The sequence below is a fragment of the Coffea eugenioides genome, chromosome 2 (genome assembly GCF_003713205.1).
Source record: "Coffea eugenioides isolate CCC68of chromosome 2, Ceug_1.0, whole genome shotgun sequence".
Taxonomy (NCBI): Eukaryota; Viridiplantae; Streptophyta; class Magnoliopsida; order Gentianales; family Rubiaceae; genus Coffea; species Coffea eugenioides.
Window position 1 is genome coordinate 17,609,376 of NC_040036.1, and position 17,927 is coordinate 17,627,302.

General features: G+C 37.4%; 2 protein-coding genes and 1 long non-coding RNA gene across 6 annotated transcripts; all 3 read right to left on the minus strand.

The window, feature by feature from the left end:
* Positions 1 to 870: 870 nt before the first annotated feature.
* On the minus strand, positions 871 to 1,743 carry LOC113758290. Its single transcript, XM_027301214.1, has 4 exons — positions 1,691 to 1,743; positions 1,440 to 1,560; positions 1,134 to 1,362; positions 871 to 1,046 (listed from the first exon to the last, which is right to left on the minus strand). Exons 1-4 carry the CDS (start codon positions 1,741 to 1,743, stop codon positions 919 to 921), a joined length of 531 nt encoding a protein of 176 aa, XP_027157015.1. The 3' UTR covers positions 871 to 918.
* Positions 1,744 to 3,447: 1,704 nt separating this feature from the next.
* Positions 3,448 to 8,765, minus strand: LOC113758297. Its single transcript, XM_027301220.1, has 5 exons — positions 8,219 to 8,765; positions 8,002 to 8,118; positions 6,983 to 7,882; positions 4,260 to 6,885; positions 3,448 to 4,165 (listed from the first exon to the last, which is right to left on the minus strand). Exons 1-5 carry the CDS (start codon positions 8,763 to 8,765, stop codon positions 3,448 to 3,450), a joined length of 4,908 nt encoding a protein of 1,635 aa, XP_027157021.1.
* A 1,906-nt stretch (positions 8,766 to 10,671) lies between these two features.
* Positions 10,672 to 14,697, minus strand: LOC113762711. Of its 4 annotated transcripts, XR_003467246.1 has the most exons (9): positions 14,619 to 14,697; positions 14,437 to 14,537; positions 14,216 to 14,295; positions 13,939 to 14,055; positions 13,467 to 13,567; positions 12,679 to 12,864; positions 11,948 to 12,128; positions 11,185 to 11,361; positions 10,672 to 11,078 (listed from the first exon to the last, which is right to left on the minus strand). It is a non-coding gene; the product is annotated as an uncharacterized LOC113762711 (long non-coding RNA). The 4 variants fall into 4 exon arrangements; XR_003467248.1 differs by having other exon boundaries at positions 11,948 to 12,103; positions 14,437 to 14,697; XR_003467247.1 differs by having other exon boundaries at positions 12,679 to 12,860; positions 14,437 to 14,696.
* Positions 14,698 to 17,927: the final 3,230 nt, after the last annotated feature.

Sequence of the window (17,927 nt, forward strand, 5' to 3'; positions counted from 1 at the left end):
TTGGGGGACGAATGCCTGTGAAGAAATAAGGATGATATTTTGCAACCATTGCTTAACCGAAGCAAGTGAAAATAATGATGGTTCACCCATGCACGTAAATACCATGGGGAAAGCCTCTGCAAATTTTTTTTCGACAGAGTATACTATTTTTCCCTCCTGGCTTCTAACACCGGTTGCTGCATGAATCTTTGTATGATCAAATGTGTGAAGATAAAACTTCACTTTGTTGGCAACTCGAACTAACTCCCATCTTTTAAACGGATTTTTTTTCCCATTCATTTCTACCGCTAAGTATGTATGGGGAAATGTTAGGAAGGAATGTTAAGTAGAAAGGTTTGGTGGAGAAATTGTCAACTGTACAAAGAGCTGGGTCTAAAGTTTTTGTTTGGATATATTTGCTTCGAAGCTGCACATTTGGACGCCTTGTTATGTAGAAAAAGGCTTAAAAAGGGGAGGAGCTGCTGGAAGGAAAGGAGAACACAAACAATGCATGAACAGACTGTGTAGCATTTTTAAACAATAAGTTGAGAGAAAGAGAGAGAGAGAGGCATTTAATATAAATGAGTTTGGTGGACGGTGGATGAAGCATTGGCTGTAATGCAAGTCTGCAACAATGAATATAGTTGTTGTTTGCATTAATTCGAAGTGGGCATTTAGACGTTAAAAGCTGTCAAGCTATTGACAAAAGTCATACAATTAATATATATAAAATTGCAGCAGATAATGTAATGACTAATAAGGGATAGCAATACTTGTCAGACATTTGTTCAGATGGTTGATAAAGCTAAGACTTCAAAAAGGTAGGTTATAAGTTCGATATATAGTTTCAAAAGCTGCAGCAAAATGAATGCTTCAAGCATTAGCAAAAGACATAGACATTTGAATTCATAGCCAGAAAACTAAGGAACGGAAAGGCAATCAATTTTTCTTTGCCTTTTTGCTGATGGATGCCTCCTCGTCTTTGGATGTATTGTCGTTTGCATCTTCAGATTGATCAAACTTTGTATCAAGGCGAATTCGCACCTTTGATGAAGAAACTTGGTTTTCTAAAAGCAATTTATTGAGAAGTATCAGTGAACCTAATAGATTGAGGATGTATAGCTGTAAAAGTTTTTTTTTTAACGCATACAAACCTGGTGCTACACTTGCTGGGACAGTATTGCCAACTTCCTCAAAACAAGTCTGGACATCAGGATTTGCAGACTTGTTAGCAGATTCTTCAGAGCTTGCATCCTCAAAACAATAGACAATTGTATAACGCTGATGACCTCCTCCATCCCTGGTAGCTGCTGGCTTTAGCTGTATTGTGAACATCTTTGATTGTAGTTCCTGATGGACTTTTTCTAGCGGCAATTCTGCATTCTATATATAAAAGAAATAAAAGCGTCATCGATTTGTGCAAAATTTCTTTAAGCCTTTTTTATGGATATGTATCCAACCTCTTCGTGATAATTCATTGCTTCAAGTGCAGTAAATGTGAGCAAAGTTTCTGCTAAGTCACCAAACACAGATGCAGTGAGTGTATCAGTGTGGTCAGTGAGGTCTACATCAAAGCGACACCTGCATGTAATAAAGCTCGAGTTAAGATTAGACAATACATTGGTTACGAGGAAAACCTGTACTTTCACATAAAGCAATGAATTGCAAGTCGAGATTGCTTTCCTGGGAGAAGCCTGTTGTTTCTCATTACAGTGATTGCAAGTAAATGTAGTTCCAAAGTTTGCAGCAGTCATGCGGTGGCATTTTATGCAACCCATGTAATAATATTTTTGAACAATGTGTTTGAAAGAAATCTGTGCCTTAACCCATGAAACCTAAAAAGTATTAAAAAAAGAAAAAGGTAGGTTAGTTTTTTGCTGCATACTGGAAAAAGGGGAAAAAATATAAAATGGGTACAAATGCAAACCTTTTGCGTTGGTACAACATCAATGATAGAAATAATTTTCTGATGTGATTCGCGAAATAGCTGAGGACTTTGTTTAGCATGCATGTTATCTTGAAGAAGCCCCGCAAAGCTTTTTTCATTTCTGGCAGCCCTGTTGAAAAGCATGAATGCAATTAGTAATACGAAATGATAAGTAATGGCATGTAAGAAGATCTGGGAAAAATCTCAGGGAGGAAAGAAAAAAACCAATGCTTTAGCTGATTAGCTTCTCTGACTGGTGGATTGACAAGAATAACTGAGTCATTCCTAGTTGACAGAGCAATTCCTAGTAGACAGAGATAGCCAGACAAAGCATTAATACAAAGGCAGGTGAGCATAACATATAATTATGCATGAGGATGAACAATTATTCCACTTACCATTGTACATAACAACATTGAGCCTGCGGCATATTAAAACGGGATGCTTGTCATTCAGATCAGTGATAGATTTTCCTTGATTTTCAGTGAACTCATTCCAAAGAGACAGCAGAATAGGATTCATTCTATGTAATAGCAAGAACAGAGAAATGGCTGTTATTTTTACAATGACGGGGTAAGTGTGTCAACTGTTTCAGGAGTCATAATACAGCAAAGAAAAAACAAGAAAAGAGTTTACTCTTCATTCACAAGCCAAATTTTTTGCACCAGTAATTCACGTGAATCTTTGTGGATTGGAATAACCGCCGATGCATGAATGACTATTCCAATGACATCTATATTAAGCAGAACATGCAAGAAAAAATCAAATACAACTTTTCTTTCATATAAGTGCAATAGAAAACAAGTGATAAGGTGTGCTTTATACTGACCAACAGTTTCATATTTCATGTCTGCGTAAGGAGGCAGGTCTTTATAAGCCGTGAAATCAAAGTGGAACGGCAACACACTTGAATCAGCTTCATCAATTTCTTCTACAACAGTTTTGGTGCTTATAATCCACTGGAGCTTAAGTCCATCAAGCTGGAACCTTTCAGCAGCAGCCCTGACTTCAGCATTTGAGATGCGATATTTTTTGTAAAGCTTGAGCTTAGGCCCCATTTTCTGTATGGCATAGTCAAAAAGCACTCCCTGGACCTTTGACCCCTGAAAAAACAAGTTCCATAGGGAAAATTGGCTATCTTATGGATACTGAGTACAAAATAATGAAGGCATTAATAACTGTCAAAGATACACAGCATCAGGGGAAAATAGATCTCGATAACAAGCTTTGAAAAGTAATATAAGCATACCTTTGAGTCAACAAAAATGAACTTTTGCCATTTCGTTGGAGTGGAGGGTGCAGAGCCAACATTCAATTTTTCTTGGACCGTTACTATAGCTGTCCAAGATTTCATTCCAGGCTTGATGTCGTCAATGAACAAAAGATCACCCATTCTGCACCAAAGGTGTACGAAAATCCATAAGGTCATTGTAAAGCAAAAACAGAAGGCAGATAAAGATGCAAGTTAGATAAAAACTGCTAGCAAATTCAGAAAAGACGTGTATAAATCTACCGAGTCAGGAATACCTTAGTATAGATAGTCATTTAGCAGCTAATTCAAGGATGTCACGGTAGACAACATTCCTTGTTTTAGATTCAGGTACAGTTTTAGTAGCAAAAAATGTTGGTGGCATTATAAGGACTCTAACTGCACTGGACATTTTAGCCCGAGACAAAGCAACGTATAACTGTCCGTGTGAGAACACGGGTTCACGTAGATAGATACCAACTCGATCTAATGTCTGGCCCTGTGACTTATTGATGGTCATGGCAAAGCATAGCTTCACTGGAAACTGTGTTCGTTTAAAAGGAATGCCATTTTTTTCATTATCAGATGTTTGAAGGGGAATCCTAGGCAGAATCACTCTCTTGCCCCGATGTTGGCCTACTGCAATTTCTGCACAAAGGGCATGTTGTCTAAGGTGTTTGCAAATAAGCCTTGTTCCGTTGCACAATCCCTCTGCGGGATTTAGGTTCCTAAGCAGAATGATCGGACAGTTTTCCTTTAAGACTAATTTATGGGGGGGTAATCCTTTTGGATTCAAAGAGTTCAGGAAGTCTTGATAATCTCCCTGATCTTTTTCATTGAGAGTCCTGTCTGTACTCATGAAAACAAAAGCTTGTCCAGGGAAACGATCAATGAGCACATCATTGATGTCATCAACACAGGAATTCTTCGGCGTAAGGATACACCTGCTGATCATTGCGTATGGATCGATCGAATAAGCATGCAGGTCTGAAAAGACGAAGCCTATCAACCTAAGTAAATAAGAGGCTGGTTAGATATACATGTATATACTAAGCATGAAAAAATGCGAATAATGTAAGCTAAGATTGTGGAACGTGTACTAACCTATTAAGCGAGGCATCTTTAGTATCAAATGGAATTAATATGTCCTTACGCAAAGATATTTTCCCCTCGTCATCTTCTGGCTCACGTCCCTCTCCTACTCTCAAAAGAAACTCTGAGTATTGGCGATCTGAAATAGCGCGCATATTCTCCTCTAAAGTTATTTTTTGAAGAGTTCTCCATAAAGGTGAATGAACAAAGCTAGCCTCAATCTGTTGGTCCCTTGAAGCATTTGGTATAACAGGCAAGGTTTGTCGGAAGTCACCTCCAAAAACCACAACCTTACCTCCAAAAGGTTTATTAGAATCCATGACATCCTTTAGTAGCAAGTCAAATGCTTCAACAGTATCTTTTTTAGTCATGGACGCTTCATCCCAGAGAATTAGCTTAGCAAGCGTGATCAGCCTTGCAACAGAGCTTTGTTTGCTAATCTGGCAAATTTTGTTTGCGGACACATCCAAAGGAATTTTAAAGCGTGAGTGCGCAGTCCGGCCTCCCGGAAGAATGGAAGCAGCCACACCAGACGAAGCAACAGCTATTGCTATGAGACCACGAGACCTGAGCGTTGCAAGAATGGAACGATAAAGGAATGTCTTTCCTGTTCCACCAGGCCCGTCAACAAAAAAACTTTTACTCCCTGAGGAGAGAACTTCAGACATAATAACATCATAGGCATGTCTCTGACCTATGTTCAACTTCGAAGACAAAAGTAAGTCCTCCTCAGTAAATGGAATATTCCGTTCATTCTGAATTTCTTTTGCGACTTGTTCATCAGGAGCAAGGCGAAAGTTGTCAGGCACAAGATGGTAATCACCAATATTTTTTCCCATCTGTTCCAACATTTTATTAATATCTTGCAGAACACGCCTCCTAACTTCTTCTGAATCATAACCAGAAAGATCTTTATTTCTTTCAAAATCAGAAGACAGGGCAGCCTCATATTTTTCCCACAATGACTTTGGATCACTGGGCGAACAGTAAACCAACAAAATTGCAAATAAAGTCCTCAGTGAATATGGCATTTGAAATGCCACTGCATCATCAAGAGTGTCCTCTACATGAGTATCAGATTGGAGAAGACCCATCTGAAAGGCAGCCTCTCTATACGATAATGCGAGCTTGCCATTAATAGTCAAAAGATCCTTAAAGGATTTGGGAGAACGAACATGAGACAGTAGCAGCCTAAGATAATAACGTTCACCTTCAATTGGACTTACAGTCACCATTCTACCAATCACCTTTTTCCGTTTCCTCTGAGACCATTTTTTTTTCTTTGGTTTCCAAACAAAAAATTCAGGAAATTCACGGTACAAGCAATTAAGCTTCTGAGCTGCTTTATTGGTTCGGTTCATACGAAAAAACTGCGTAAGCATGGTCTTTTTAAAAGCGGCACGGTCCAAAAGGTCAGCAAGATCAGTATTTTTATGGAAAGAAATCATTTGTTGTCCTGGAAGGTGTAATTGAAGAGTGTAAACAGAGGGAGTCATTTCATTTAGTGAAAATCTGTAGATACGCCAAAATGCCTCTGCAGCAGCAACCCATCTTCCGGACTGGAACTCATTGATTTCGTCAATGTCTTCAGGGCCAGAACCAGAATGAACATGAAAGCTTACACGGTCATGGCCCTTGTAGACATATTTGTATAAATACTTGACCAGCTTGACAATTGAGCAAACCTCAACATTCATGTGGCAATCAAACAGCGCAAGAAGGTAAGGATTATACGGGACAACCCAGCGGTTATCCAATAACTGTTTGCGCACTCTTACAGTTGGACCATTCCTTCGACGTCTATAATGTGGATAGGAATCTTCTGAATGGACAGTGAAGTCACAGTAATCTTTTGGAAAATGGTTCTTGCAAAACCCATTTTTCATGCAAACATTATCAGGCTTCAATGGTCCACAAGGACCATGCATCATATGCCTGACAACAAGAGAGTATAAATATTTTTGGCTATCTGGATCTGGGATCTCAGCAGAAACAATTCGGTCATAAGCTTCTGGACTTAACAGCTTATATTCAGGCTTAAGAATCAAGAGTATGTGAGCATGGGGAAGGCCTCTTTTCTGGAATTCAATTACATGAACGCACGCTGCAACTTCACCGAATATTTTTTTCTTGAGTATTTCAGCCTTGAGCATCTCAAACTTTGCTCTAAATACCCTAGAAACCAGATCTGGCCTTTCCTGTGCCGATTCTCCATATTTTAAATTTTCTTGAATCTCTTTCCATTGGGTATTGCATGTCATAGTAATGAACAGATCTGGTTTGCCAAATTTTTGAACTAACGCCATTGCATCTACATAACGCCGCCGCATATCTCTTGGGCCGCCAATAAAGGAAGATGGAAGATATATCCTCCGGCCTACTTGTTTCCCCTCACTTTTTCCTGCAGCTATACTATCCCTGACACCCTGGAGAATTTCTGTTCTAATATCATTCTGGTTTTTTCTATGGAAGTCAAGCCTAGATGTCTCAATCTTAACATATATATCCACAACAAACTGTTGCAATAACCGGCCGGTGTGCAACAACATGGACCTATCCGCTTCTCTCATCTGAAGCAAGTAACAATAATATTCCCTAGCAGAGACAGTTTGGCGTTCCTTTTTTCCACGCTCAGCAGCTAAGCAAGGAAAAGCAAAACATACAAATAATTTATACACAAACTTAATAAGCTAATGGAAACAAAAAGGCTGGCAGAACATATAAGTTAGACTTGCCTTCCTGTTCTAGGCGAATAAGGTCTGATGCAGTCCCTATTAAAGAAGCATCAGGAAGATCAACATCATCCGAAGAGCTTCTTTTTCGTTTCCTAGAAACAGAATTCCTTAAGATACCATGATGCCAACCGGACTCACCACGTGGAAACAGGAGAGGATACTGCAATGTATCATAGCATGAAAAGTAGTGTTGTATCCTATGGCTGGTATTTGAGTGGGTATAAACTTGAATGTGAGCATTTCTTTCAAGTGCCTCATCTTCAGATTCAGTCCAAATTGCAGCAACTTGAGACGAAGTGGGCAAGTTATATACCCTTTGATCCAGCTCAGGGTTACAATTAAGAACGATCCTATGATCTTCAAGATTGTTAACATGTCGAAGGTTCTTAAAGAACTTAGTGTAAGGGTTAGACTCTAAGATTCGCATTAAGAGACGGAGGGTACTCTCGCGTAACCTGGGTGAGCTGCTGAGCCTTTTAGACAATTCCTCTTCTTGATCATAAAAGTACAACTGAATCCCTGTTGGTTGACTGTTCTGAGAAACTAAGCCATTCAGTAGATGGTAGACCTGTCCCTGAACTCGAAAGGTGTAAACTCCCTTGGTATTTTTTGTTAATTCATGGTCATATTTGGCACCAAAGGATGTAAAAGCCACGTTATTGTTGTAGGTACGAGCGTTTTTCCTAAACTCCACTGATTCCTCGTCCACACCAGAAAAAAGACGGTAAAGGCTATAAGGCATGACTGGGATGACGACAGAAACCTCTCCTCCGGAACAACAGAAATTGGGGGGCTCTAAATGAAATCTTTTTGCTCCACAATGTTTACAGTCCGGAGCTTGTGGTAGCACAAGAGGGCTATCTGGAATCTTATCCAAGCATGAGGTTTTTTTCCGTTTCCCTGGTGCAATGATGAAAAACATATCATTGCCGTGGGAGTTTCGGAAAAGCACGCAACAATGCAACACAGCCCTAAGGATATATATATATATATATATTAATTACCAGGCATTCACCTACCTCTGGAAGGAACAGATGTATTTACGACAATGGTTGGTCTGTTTTGAGACTCGAATGGCTGAGCATTATCTAGACCAATAACACAGGTACCTTCCTCTATAGGCAGAACAGCAGGAACTGGTACAACAGATCATTAGCGCTTAACCATTGATAAAGCAGGAGCAAAGCTGTGAGCAAACCTACTGAGGAATGAAGATACCAATCAATAAATATGTACCTTCCAATGATGGTTGTACAGAAGAGGGAGAAATAGAGGAATAAGGGTGGTGAGGAGTTGACTGGGTTTCAAGTTTAGAATTCAAGCGATTTGCAATAGAGTCAAAAAGATCAGCTAATTCATGGGTATGCACGGGCAATTGGGCATCATGGTTATCAGACGACTCAGGGATAGAAGCAGATGCATTCATTTGCTGCGAAGCAGATGGAATATCACAAGAATGCTTTATGCGACGGCTCCTATACTTCTTTGGTCGACGCATAAGAGGAGCAGAAGCTTCAATAAGGCTCTGCTGATCAGCATGTGACACCTTAGATGCAAGAGCAGATACGTCTATCTGTTGCAATGTAGATGGTGAACCAGATGCAGAGTTTCCTGCCTTATGTGTATATAGCTCAGTTTGATAGGCAGGTTCAGTGCTATCCTTTGGAACATGGGAAGTGTTTTTCTTTGCAGCATAAGCATCCCTTCTACGTTGAAGCAAAGCATCTTTTTTGTCTTTGTCCATGGCCGCATAACGACCACGGCGAACTAAGTTGTAGTCCATGCAACCAAGAATAAGGCTGTACGGATCTTACTACACTAAGCAAGAAAAAAGCAGTAGCTAAAACGAAAAATAGATATCCATAGAATATGCAAAGGATCATAGTGGCCTGATAGATTTCACAAAAGGTCAAAAAAATCCATAACAACATAGCTAGTACACGAACACAAGTGCCATTGATCACAAAGTGAGTAATGATGCAAGGGAAACTGGTCTCACAATAGGAAAGGCATGAAAAGCAAGGAGCACAGCTGAAAAGGTAATGATCAAAATAAAGGAGCTAAAGCGCAGCTCTGACGAAAAACTAAACTATTAGTCATATAGAATGGATTGTAAACATCTTTAACGACAAGTAAAGGCACTAAAGCAGATATTTCACTATTTAATGAAAATCATAATACCTTAAAAAAGAAGAAATAACGACAGAAGCAACCGAGCTTGATGCGCGACTCTTGGAAGAAAGCTCCACTGGAAAGTACAAAGACAGGGAGAAAATATAAAAAAATGTGCAAGCACAAAAGGAAAAAAAAATTAGCAAGCGTATGGTGTACAGTGTAAATAAAGGATGCAAGAGGCATGCAGAAAAGCTTTACGCACCAACCTGATGGCAAGAAAGGCTGCCTGACTCTACAGCAAGGAGAAGAAACAAAGGAAGGGAAGAAGCCCAGATAAAGCAGAAGGCTTAATAGAACATTGTAAGCACACTGGTCGAGGCAGGCAACGGGAAAAAAGATTAAAGAGCAGGCAAGGGTACTTTCATTAGCTACTATCCATGCAAAGAAGTTTAAAAGTAGCAAAGCGCTGACCTTTTTTTTCTGCACGGCTATTGGCCTGAAACGAAGATCCATGTAAAGAAGGCTAAAAATAGTAAAAAACTGACCTTTTTTTTTTCCCCTGTGAATGACAATTGACATTGCACAAAAACTGGTAAAGATCGATAGAAGCAACGAAGGCAAAACTGAACATTGCAAAGAACAATGGCTCTGACGATGATGGAAAACGTGCGATCTATTCAAAGCTTGGAGTATCCCAAAGAATGTTAGCAGAAAATGGCGTTAAGTGGGTATCAGGGGAAAAAAATGCGTAATAAGCATCAAAATTTAAGAGACCAATCACACATATATGGAGAAAAAAAAGAACCAGAGAGGCACGACATATGAACAGTATAGAAAAGAAAAGATAGTACAACGTTTTCGGAAGGGATGAAAGCATATATATGTACGATTAATATATTGGAAGGGGACAAAAACGCGAAAATAAACACTATTTGGAAACATGAAAAATATAAGTGAGGGTACTTAAACGTGCTATTGTCGTGTAAGGCAAAAGAGTCAAAAAATCTAGTTAACATTGAGATTGGAAAAAATACAGGCTGGGAAAAAAATAAAAACAACTGCATTCAAGGCGAAAGCAAGCAGCGAGCTAAGCAGCTGTAGCTGAGAGGAAAAGGTGCTTTTTCTTTTAAAGGGGAAAAAGTCTTTCTAAGGAAAAAGACAGCGGAGAGCAATTTGTATTTATCAAAGGCACCAACATCCACGCAAGAAAAGAAAATGGTGGAACCAAGATGAGAGTATAACGCCTAAAAATAAAATTAGGAAAAGAAATCAGGAGAAAGAAAGGGCAATACAAATGGCACGGGAGAAATGCTGGAAAAGCTTAGCTGGTTATGCGTGCCTTTAGGCATGACAGTTAGAAAAAGCCATTGGTGACAAAGGCACGGGGTTTTGAAGAGAGATCAATTAGCAGCGAACTGAGGCTGGCAAATAAATGCAACGAACTGATTTTGAATAGCGGGGGGAAAAGGAAAGCGGTGTGTAATTAGATAAAAAATCACTGAACATCCAAGGCGCATATCCCGTGTTTTAAAATCACAATTGGTCAGTGTAACCAAAGCGTGAATGTAGAAGGATACAGGCTCCTCATTCATTACAAGCAACCGAAGTACAGAGCAAGGAAAAAAGTATCTTAACAGACAAAATATAGTCCATACATAACAGCATCCTCAAAGGTTCAAAAGATCAACATCCTCAATAAACAAGGGCAACAGGGCAATCTTCAAAGCAGCTTTAATCCTAACACAAGTAACAAGTAACAACTGTGAACTTGGCGATGGCTGTTGACCTAATCACATCAGAGGAATGCTTTATATAACACAACAGGATTTTCCGTTCTAGGCGACGGCAAACCTGTTTATATAGGCCAAAAAACTGTACAACAAAAAAATGGGAATAAGGAAAGGGGACAGGCGAGATGCCAAAAGCGAGTCATCGGACAGGCAATTTCAACACGGCCCTTAATCCAGGCGGTTGCTCGATCCTGAAAACAACAGAGAATAGCAACAACTCAGCAACACAACTTTAAAAAGGGGAAAAAACACAGCAAAGGGAAAAGCGACGGGGTATAGAAGTAGAAAGTTACTAACGAATCGAGTAAATGATGCAACGCTGGAGATCGCAGTAAGAATTGGATCACGAACAGGGGGTAAAAGAATAACCGGATCAGCAATAGATAGAAACCAACCAACAATCAAGCTGGCGCACCTCCAAAACATCAGGAGCAACAAGTATAACGGAGGATGGCTGGGTCGCCAACGATATATCTAGAGCAATAGAATACATGGGTCAACAAGAGCTAAACTAAGCAGGCATCTAGGAAACAAAGCATACTGCACAAGGGGAAAAGAGCGACATACAATTTTCTGTTAAGACCCTAACCCGCATAGCAATAATAATAGGCATGGTGGGCATTGTTCCATCAATAACATGGCCCTCGACATGTTATTTTCATCTAAGATCTAACATGTTATTCTAGATATTCTCATCTAAGAATAATGTGTTTTCTAGATCTAAAATTTAAAATCTTTTGTGACTGAAAAATTTAAGGTTTGATAGCTCAATTCTTCATTTAGCATATGATAAGAAGTATTAAGAAACTATAGATCATGAAGGGATATTTCTGTACCTATAAAGGCAAAACCAAGGTTTGTATAGAAGTCTTTATAGGGAAATTTTGTATGCTATAATAATTGAAACTTAATATTTGACACTTAATAATTGCTAAGGTTTTTCAGACTCCAGAAACACAGAACAAATGCAACTGATCATAAAGAAGTCCTATACTTCTAATCTTCAATTGAGAAAGAAAAGGAAAACACAGAAGAGATGGAACTGTATCGAGTCCTATACCTCAAGATGAGTGTATGCTATCTAAGCCAATTCTTGCTTACGTGAAACTGCTGCTTTCTTAACTTCAAAAGGAACTACTCAGTGCTGTATCCAATGCTCCCCAATTGATTATATCCTCTGGAAGGTAGGATTCAAAATCCAATTTAGTAAAATCACCTGTCAGGATTGTCGCATTAAGTTTCTGCTAAGAAAAAAGATTCATGTAAATCAGGCGAAAATAGAGGTATAACGAAATGGAAGATTCATGTATTCATGTTAAAAGCAAGAAATGGAAGTTATGAGCCAATCCCATAAGCCAGCCTGAGTGAATTGCTTGGGGATGGTAACATCTCCCATGGACATGGAACTACTAATATTGCCCGATGCCAAAATGCACTACTCCAATTACAAAATGATAAGGTTAACAGAAACCAATAGTGATACAAAGTAATTTAAAAGCTCCCATTTCAGTGAAGGTTTTCAAGAACAAGACAAAGCTTTTCTTTTGCTATACAGTTTGGAAACTGCAAATACTGATAAATCAGAATGGAAATATTCAAAGCAAGAATAATTACAGCAACTATTAGTTGAAGTCCAATTAGATAGAGAGAAGTCCTTTCAGTGGTATATTTGCACTCTAAAACGATGTCAATATGATTCTTTAGAAATTTGCAGATGTTTAGTGCACTTGAAACAATAATTCAAAATCAACATCTGGCATTGCAGCATAAGAAACACATAAGATGTCCAACCTTTGGAAGTCCTCCAATCCCAAATGCAATATCCAAAGCAAATGAAGCTGTGGACACAACTGGAACTTGTTTGACAGGGGCAGAGCGGCCAAGCCACATGATAGAACCTTTTCCAAATGATGCAGTGATCTGATAGTACTTGAGCACCAAATCTTTCTTTGACATCTGACTTGGATTTTCTTCTACCTTCCATACAAAAAATGATGTAAGAAAACGTATCAAACAAAAGACTTTCTTTATACAGTATGCAAGTTCAATAATTTTAAAAACAAGGAACAACTTCTGCAAGCTAGCAAAGTAAAGGGTTTTTGGGCCTGTGCTATGGGCTTTTAGCAGCTCAAGTGGCATGCATGGTCTCTATCCTGACAGTGATAAGCAAGACAGTTTGGGAAAGAGAATCACAAAAAGCAGTAGACTTGGTTGGAGAAACTTGCGAAAATAGGTACCAAGATGAAATTGCCAAATGTGAAGAAGGACACAACTCTCAGAAACAGAATAGCTTTGAAAAGGCAAACGGATTAAGACTCAAATAGCAATCTGAAGATGGTACTAACAGGGCAGATATAGCATACCCATCATTTTACTCTAGGCTATATGTATTGTATCCCGAACTATTCATCTACTACTGATTTTCTGTATGTAGACTGAAGTCAAACTGCTCGTCAAACATTTAATATACGCACTGAAGAATTTCTGGACTAATAGCATGTCCATTCTTGCCAGAACAGTTCAATTAACACTCAAGACAAATGACATTCTGCTTTCCCTCAGAAGCACAACGAACTTACCAAGTAAACTTTTATCGTCCTTAGGGATATTCTTTTCTTTGTTCATTGAAGCAACAACAACAAATCCCCCAAACCGCCACAATTCTGCGATGTAATTAATGCTGCAATTACACCCAAACATTGAACATTTTAAACATAAGCGAGATAATATATTTAGCACCAAATCTTTCTTTGACATCTGACTTCTGCAAGCTAGCAAAGTAAAGCATTTGGCTTCCAACTGCTAATAACAAGTATAAACACTATATTACACCTATAACTTCAAAAGAATAGTACAAACAAGACAAGGTAGCGTAAAAACGTTGAAACTCAACAAAGCTGTGAAAAACATATTTGAGAAAAAGCTGAAATTTATTTTTAAAAACCCTTCAAATTTCTACAACGGGCCATTACGTATCATTAATCCTAACCAAATTGTTCTCCAAAAATACAAAGAAAATAAGAACAAAATCTGGTTTGGTGGGTAAATTACCGGAGAGAGGGGTTGCAAAAACAGAGGCATCCGAGAGAAGAAGCATTTCGGAGAAGCCTCGCCATCATATTCAAAGGCTTCCATCAAACCCAAAAATGTTTCATATTGTTCAGTTTGCTGCATAGAAATAAATCTTTCAAAGGCCCTTTAGAAACGCATCAGTACTTTCGCACATCCCAATTCAAAGGGCTTCTATGCATTTTAAAAAAGAAAAAAAAAGATAAGCACGTAAGAAAGTAAACAGAGGGGGCAAAGGGAGGTCTTGTAGAAAAGTTACCTGAACTGACGGAGGATAAACATTTTCTTGTAGATTTTTTTTTTTAAAAGATGAAGAGCAACCACATCAAAAAAAGCCACCTGATTTGAAAAGGGTAAGAAAAATAAGGAACAATAATATAAAAAAAATAAACAAAGAACGGAGAATGAAGGAGCTTTCTGAGAAAAAATATATATAACGAAGGAGAATAAATTTGGGAAAAACAAAGAAAAGTCCCAAACCTTGAGCTAGAAATGATGCTGGCCACACGCTTTGGAGGATCTAGCACCAGCTTCTGAAATCTCCATCTCCTTCTTTTCATTCAATTTTTTATTCTCTTCCCCTTTGGCATTGAAACTAAGAGTAAGAAAACTACAAACTTACAAGAAAATAAGCAAAGAGCGAGGAGGAAGCTTAAACGTACTGAAGATTTTGGCATTATAATCTTGGAAAGGAAAGGCAGGAAAGAAGAAGCGGCGGCGGCGAGGCTTTGGAAAGGAACGTCAGGAATGAAGTATTTTGTGTGTCTAACCCTAAGCTGATTACCCGCGCGTTGCGCGAAAAAAAAAATAAAAAAATACTGAAGGCATGCTTATGGCACGCGACGACGACCAAAAGAAATGAACAGTAACGCCTCTTGGCTCTTAGAGTGTTATGTTATAAAAAGAAAGAAAGAAATTCATGCATCGACAACGACAAAAAGCGCACCGTTTCTGACCACGGTACCGTAAGCGTAAACGGCGCCGGAGGACCATAAGCACATCATTTTTACACTACTGGCTCTACGTGACGTTTCAGCTCTGTGGGGTCCTCTAACTTTTGTAAGCATTGACTTTCAAAGTTTACTTGTCCAAATCAAACCTCGTAGATAATTTCAGTATCATATGCTATACATTGATCATGAAAAATGGATGGGATAATTTCAGAAACCCCCCTGAGGTTTCATGAAATATCACCTAGCTCTCTTGAGGTTTTCAAAATCTCACTTAGCACCCCTCGAATTGACATTTTGGTAACATTGTCACCCTTCTAACCAAAAGTAATATTACAAAATTCATGTTTAAGGAGAGAGATTATTTTAGTGCCTTTAATACCCTTAGCCTATAGAAAAATGAACATTTTACAAACCAAGGAAAAAAAGTACTAAATTGGAACCATCTTAAAAGTGAGGTGATGAAAATTAATAAGATTTTATGTTACAGCCAATAGTCATTTCTATAGTAGAGAGAGACAGTAAAAGCAAATATTTTTTTAAACCATTTCTATAAAATAAAACCCTACATAGCATTGAAGGCAATTAGCATGTAAAAAGCATACATTTGAGCCAAAAAAACTCAGCAATAGATGAAATTCAACTTCAATATCATACAGAGAATATACTCAAAATAGACAGACTTTTTTATGGGTATGAAATATGAAAATTTTATTATAAAAAACTCAGAATTTGAAAAACTGCAGTTCGGAGTTTTAGTTACTTTATTTCTCTTGCGCTCTACATGAATAGGAACAAATAACTAAATAAATAAATAAAGTTGTGAAACACAAAAAAAGGGGAAAAAAAGAACCTGCAGCTATTTTTCTCCAAATGCGCTGAATATTTCATTGATTAAATCCTATATTTCATTGACATTTAGAGAAAGAAAAATAAGTTTAGAAAATTTAAATATGAGGGTATTATTGACAATTCATCACCTTTGATATTAGCATATGGCCCTACTATCACTTCAAGGGTGCTAAGTGAGATTTTGAAAAGTTCAGGGGAGCTAGGTGATATTTCATGAAACCTCAGGGGAGGTTTCTGAAATTATCCCAAAATGGATAGATTATCCGCATGAATTTTGTCCGAATTTCGTTTTGGAGTTATATGTTTCAACCATGTTTGGATTGTTGTTCTTTACTGAAAATTTTTTAAGTTTTTCGTAAATACATTTTCCAATCAACTTCTTATTTCGCATGTGTCAAATCACTATAGTAAATATTTTTTACAAAAATTTCGAAAAATAGCAATTCAAACGAGATAGTAACATTAAAAAAACCATGTCCCTGACACAACCATTTTATATAGTATATTTTTTTACAAAAATTTCAATCCAAATTGACTCAGATTGGATTTGACAATCATTTTATTGTCAATGTTTACTACCTTACTTCCATAATAATAGTTTGATAACCATATTAAATGTTTAATAATTTGTGACTTGAGTGCTTCTTATATTATGTTTGTTCAATAGAATAATTTCATCTAATTTGAATACATTGATATTGCTTAATTTATATACAAAATTGTAATTAAAAAAAAGTATCGTTAAGTTGTTGTATTATTGGATTAATGCAGTAATGCTTACTCACCATGTCACGTACACGCATCCTATATCAAACATACTACACCCTACCTGTTCTCTCACAGACACGCAGTTTTAATTCTTTCAAAACTATTATGTTCATACATTGTTCCTTTATTAATTCGTATAGAATATTTTTTTCCATTCTGTACCACACAAAAGCACACACACACTTGCACAATCTCTCTATTCTCTCACGCAGAAAAAACAAAACGTTATTAGTAATTGATCGTCTATTAGTATGCAAAGTAACATTTAAAATATTAATGGAATGTGAAATATAAATTATATGATTAATGAATAATATACCATACATGAAAAGAAAGTATTCCAATTCAAGGCTCATCTTTAACTGATTATCAAACAATGTGGATAGCTCCATCCGGCCCATTCCGCTTCCCTTCAAAAAGGTAAACAATGGGTGTGTTTAGCTAGTAATTATTTACTAAAAAATTATTTGTTTACATCACAAAAACATTTTTTTCAGTACACATTTTTTTTAATGACATTTTTATCTCACATACAATATATCATAAAAGTGCTACAGTAATTATTTCAAATAATCTCCTATCCAAACACACTCACTCAGTATATCAGTAGCCCATCTCTCCTCTGTTTATTTTTCTTCTACGTGTTTATCTATTTTGTTTTTGTTCAATAGCCCGTTGAGGACTTCTCACCGACTATGAGATTCTCCTTGGAGTCCAGTGTTAACATTGTACATAGGCTTTAGTTTTACTAATTAAGGAAAAAATTTATAGAAATAAAATGCTTGTGATTTGCAATCGACTTTAGCATAATGTGTTGTCATAAGTTCTAACCTCTTGTAGATTTGCAATTAAATGGAAGGTTAAAACTATAAATGAATAAGTGTGTTTGGATAGTAAATTTTTTGAAATAATTGTTTTGAAAAAAATGCTATAACACATATTTTATGTAATATACGTGAGATAAAAAAATGGTTGTAAAATACGTTAACGGTGAAAATACAAAATGATTCATAGGTAAAATTAGCAAAAGATAAATCATGGAAACATAAAGTAGTTAGTTAGCATAACACTACTGTATTGATACCACACTACTATTACTTTGAGGTGAATTAGCCAAGGGAAAAGATTGGCTGGCATTGAAAAGCATATTACCCCCGAAAAAAAAAGGTTGGATTCGAATCTCAAGCGAAGAAATAATTGGTTATTGGGATGGGAACGTACGTCGATTCTACCAAAAGAAAAAGAAAAAGTAAAATATAGGTTGATTCGGGCATAAAGATAGTCCGCACAACTAGTTGGAGAAAAGGACAGAGAAGATCAGAACGGGCCATTATTGGCCGATAAAGTGGAAAAGTGCACCCTTCTTCCATCATTATTTTTTTTAAAAAAAAAGAAGTCATA

Coding starts and splice junctions, on each gene's coding strand:
- LOC113758290 (XM_027301214.1), bottom strand. CDS start 1,743: ATGCCACCGCATGACTGCTGCAAACTTTGGAACTACATTTACTTGCAA. Junction 1,363..1,439: donor CAATGAATTATCACGAAGAG/GTTGGATACATA, acceptor TTTTATATATAG/AATGCAGAATTGCCGCTAGA. Junction 1,047..1,133: donor CCCAGCAAGTGTAGCACCAG/GTTTGTATGCGT, acceptor AATTGCTTTTAG/AAAACCAAGTTTCTTCATCA.
- LOC113758297 (XM_027301220.1), bottom strand. CDS start 8,765: ATGGACTACAACTTAGTTCGCCGTGGTCGTTATGCGGCCATGGACAAA. Junction 8,119..8,218: donor TGTACAACCATCATTGGAAG/GTACATATTTAT, acceptor CTGTTGTACCAG/TTCCTGCTGTTCTGCCTATA. Junction 4,166..4,259: donor AAAGATGCCTCGCTTAATAG/GTTAGTACACGT, acceptor TTATTTACTTAG/GTTGATAGGCTTCGTCTTTT.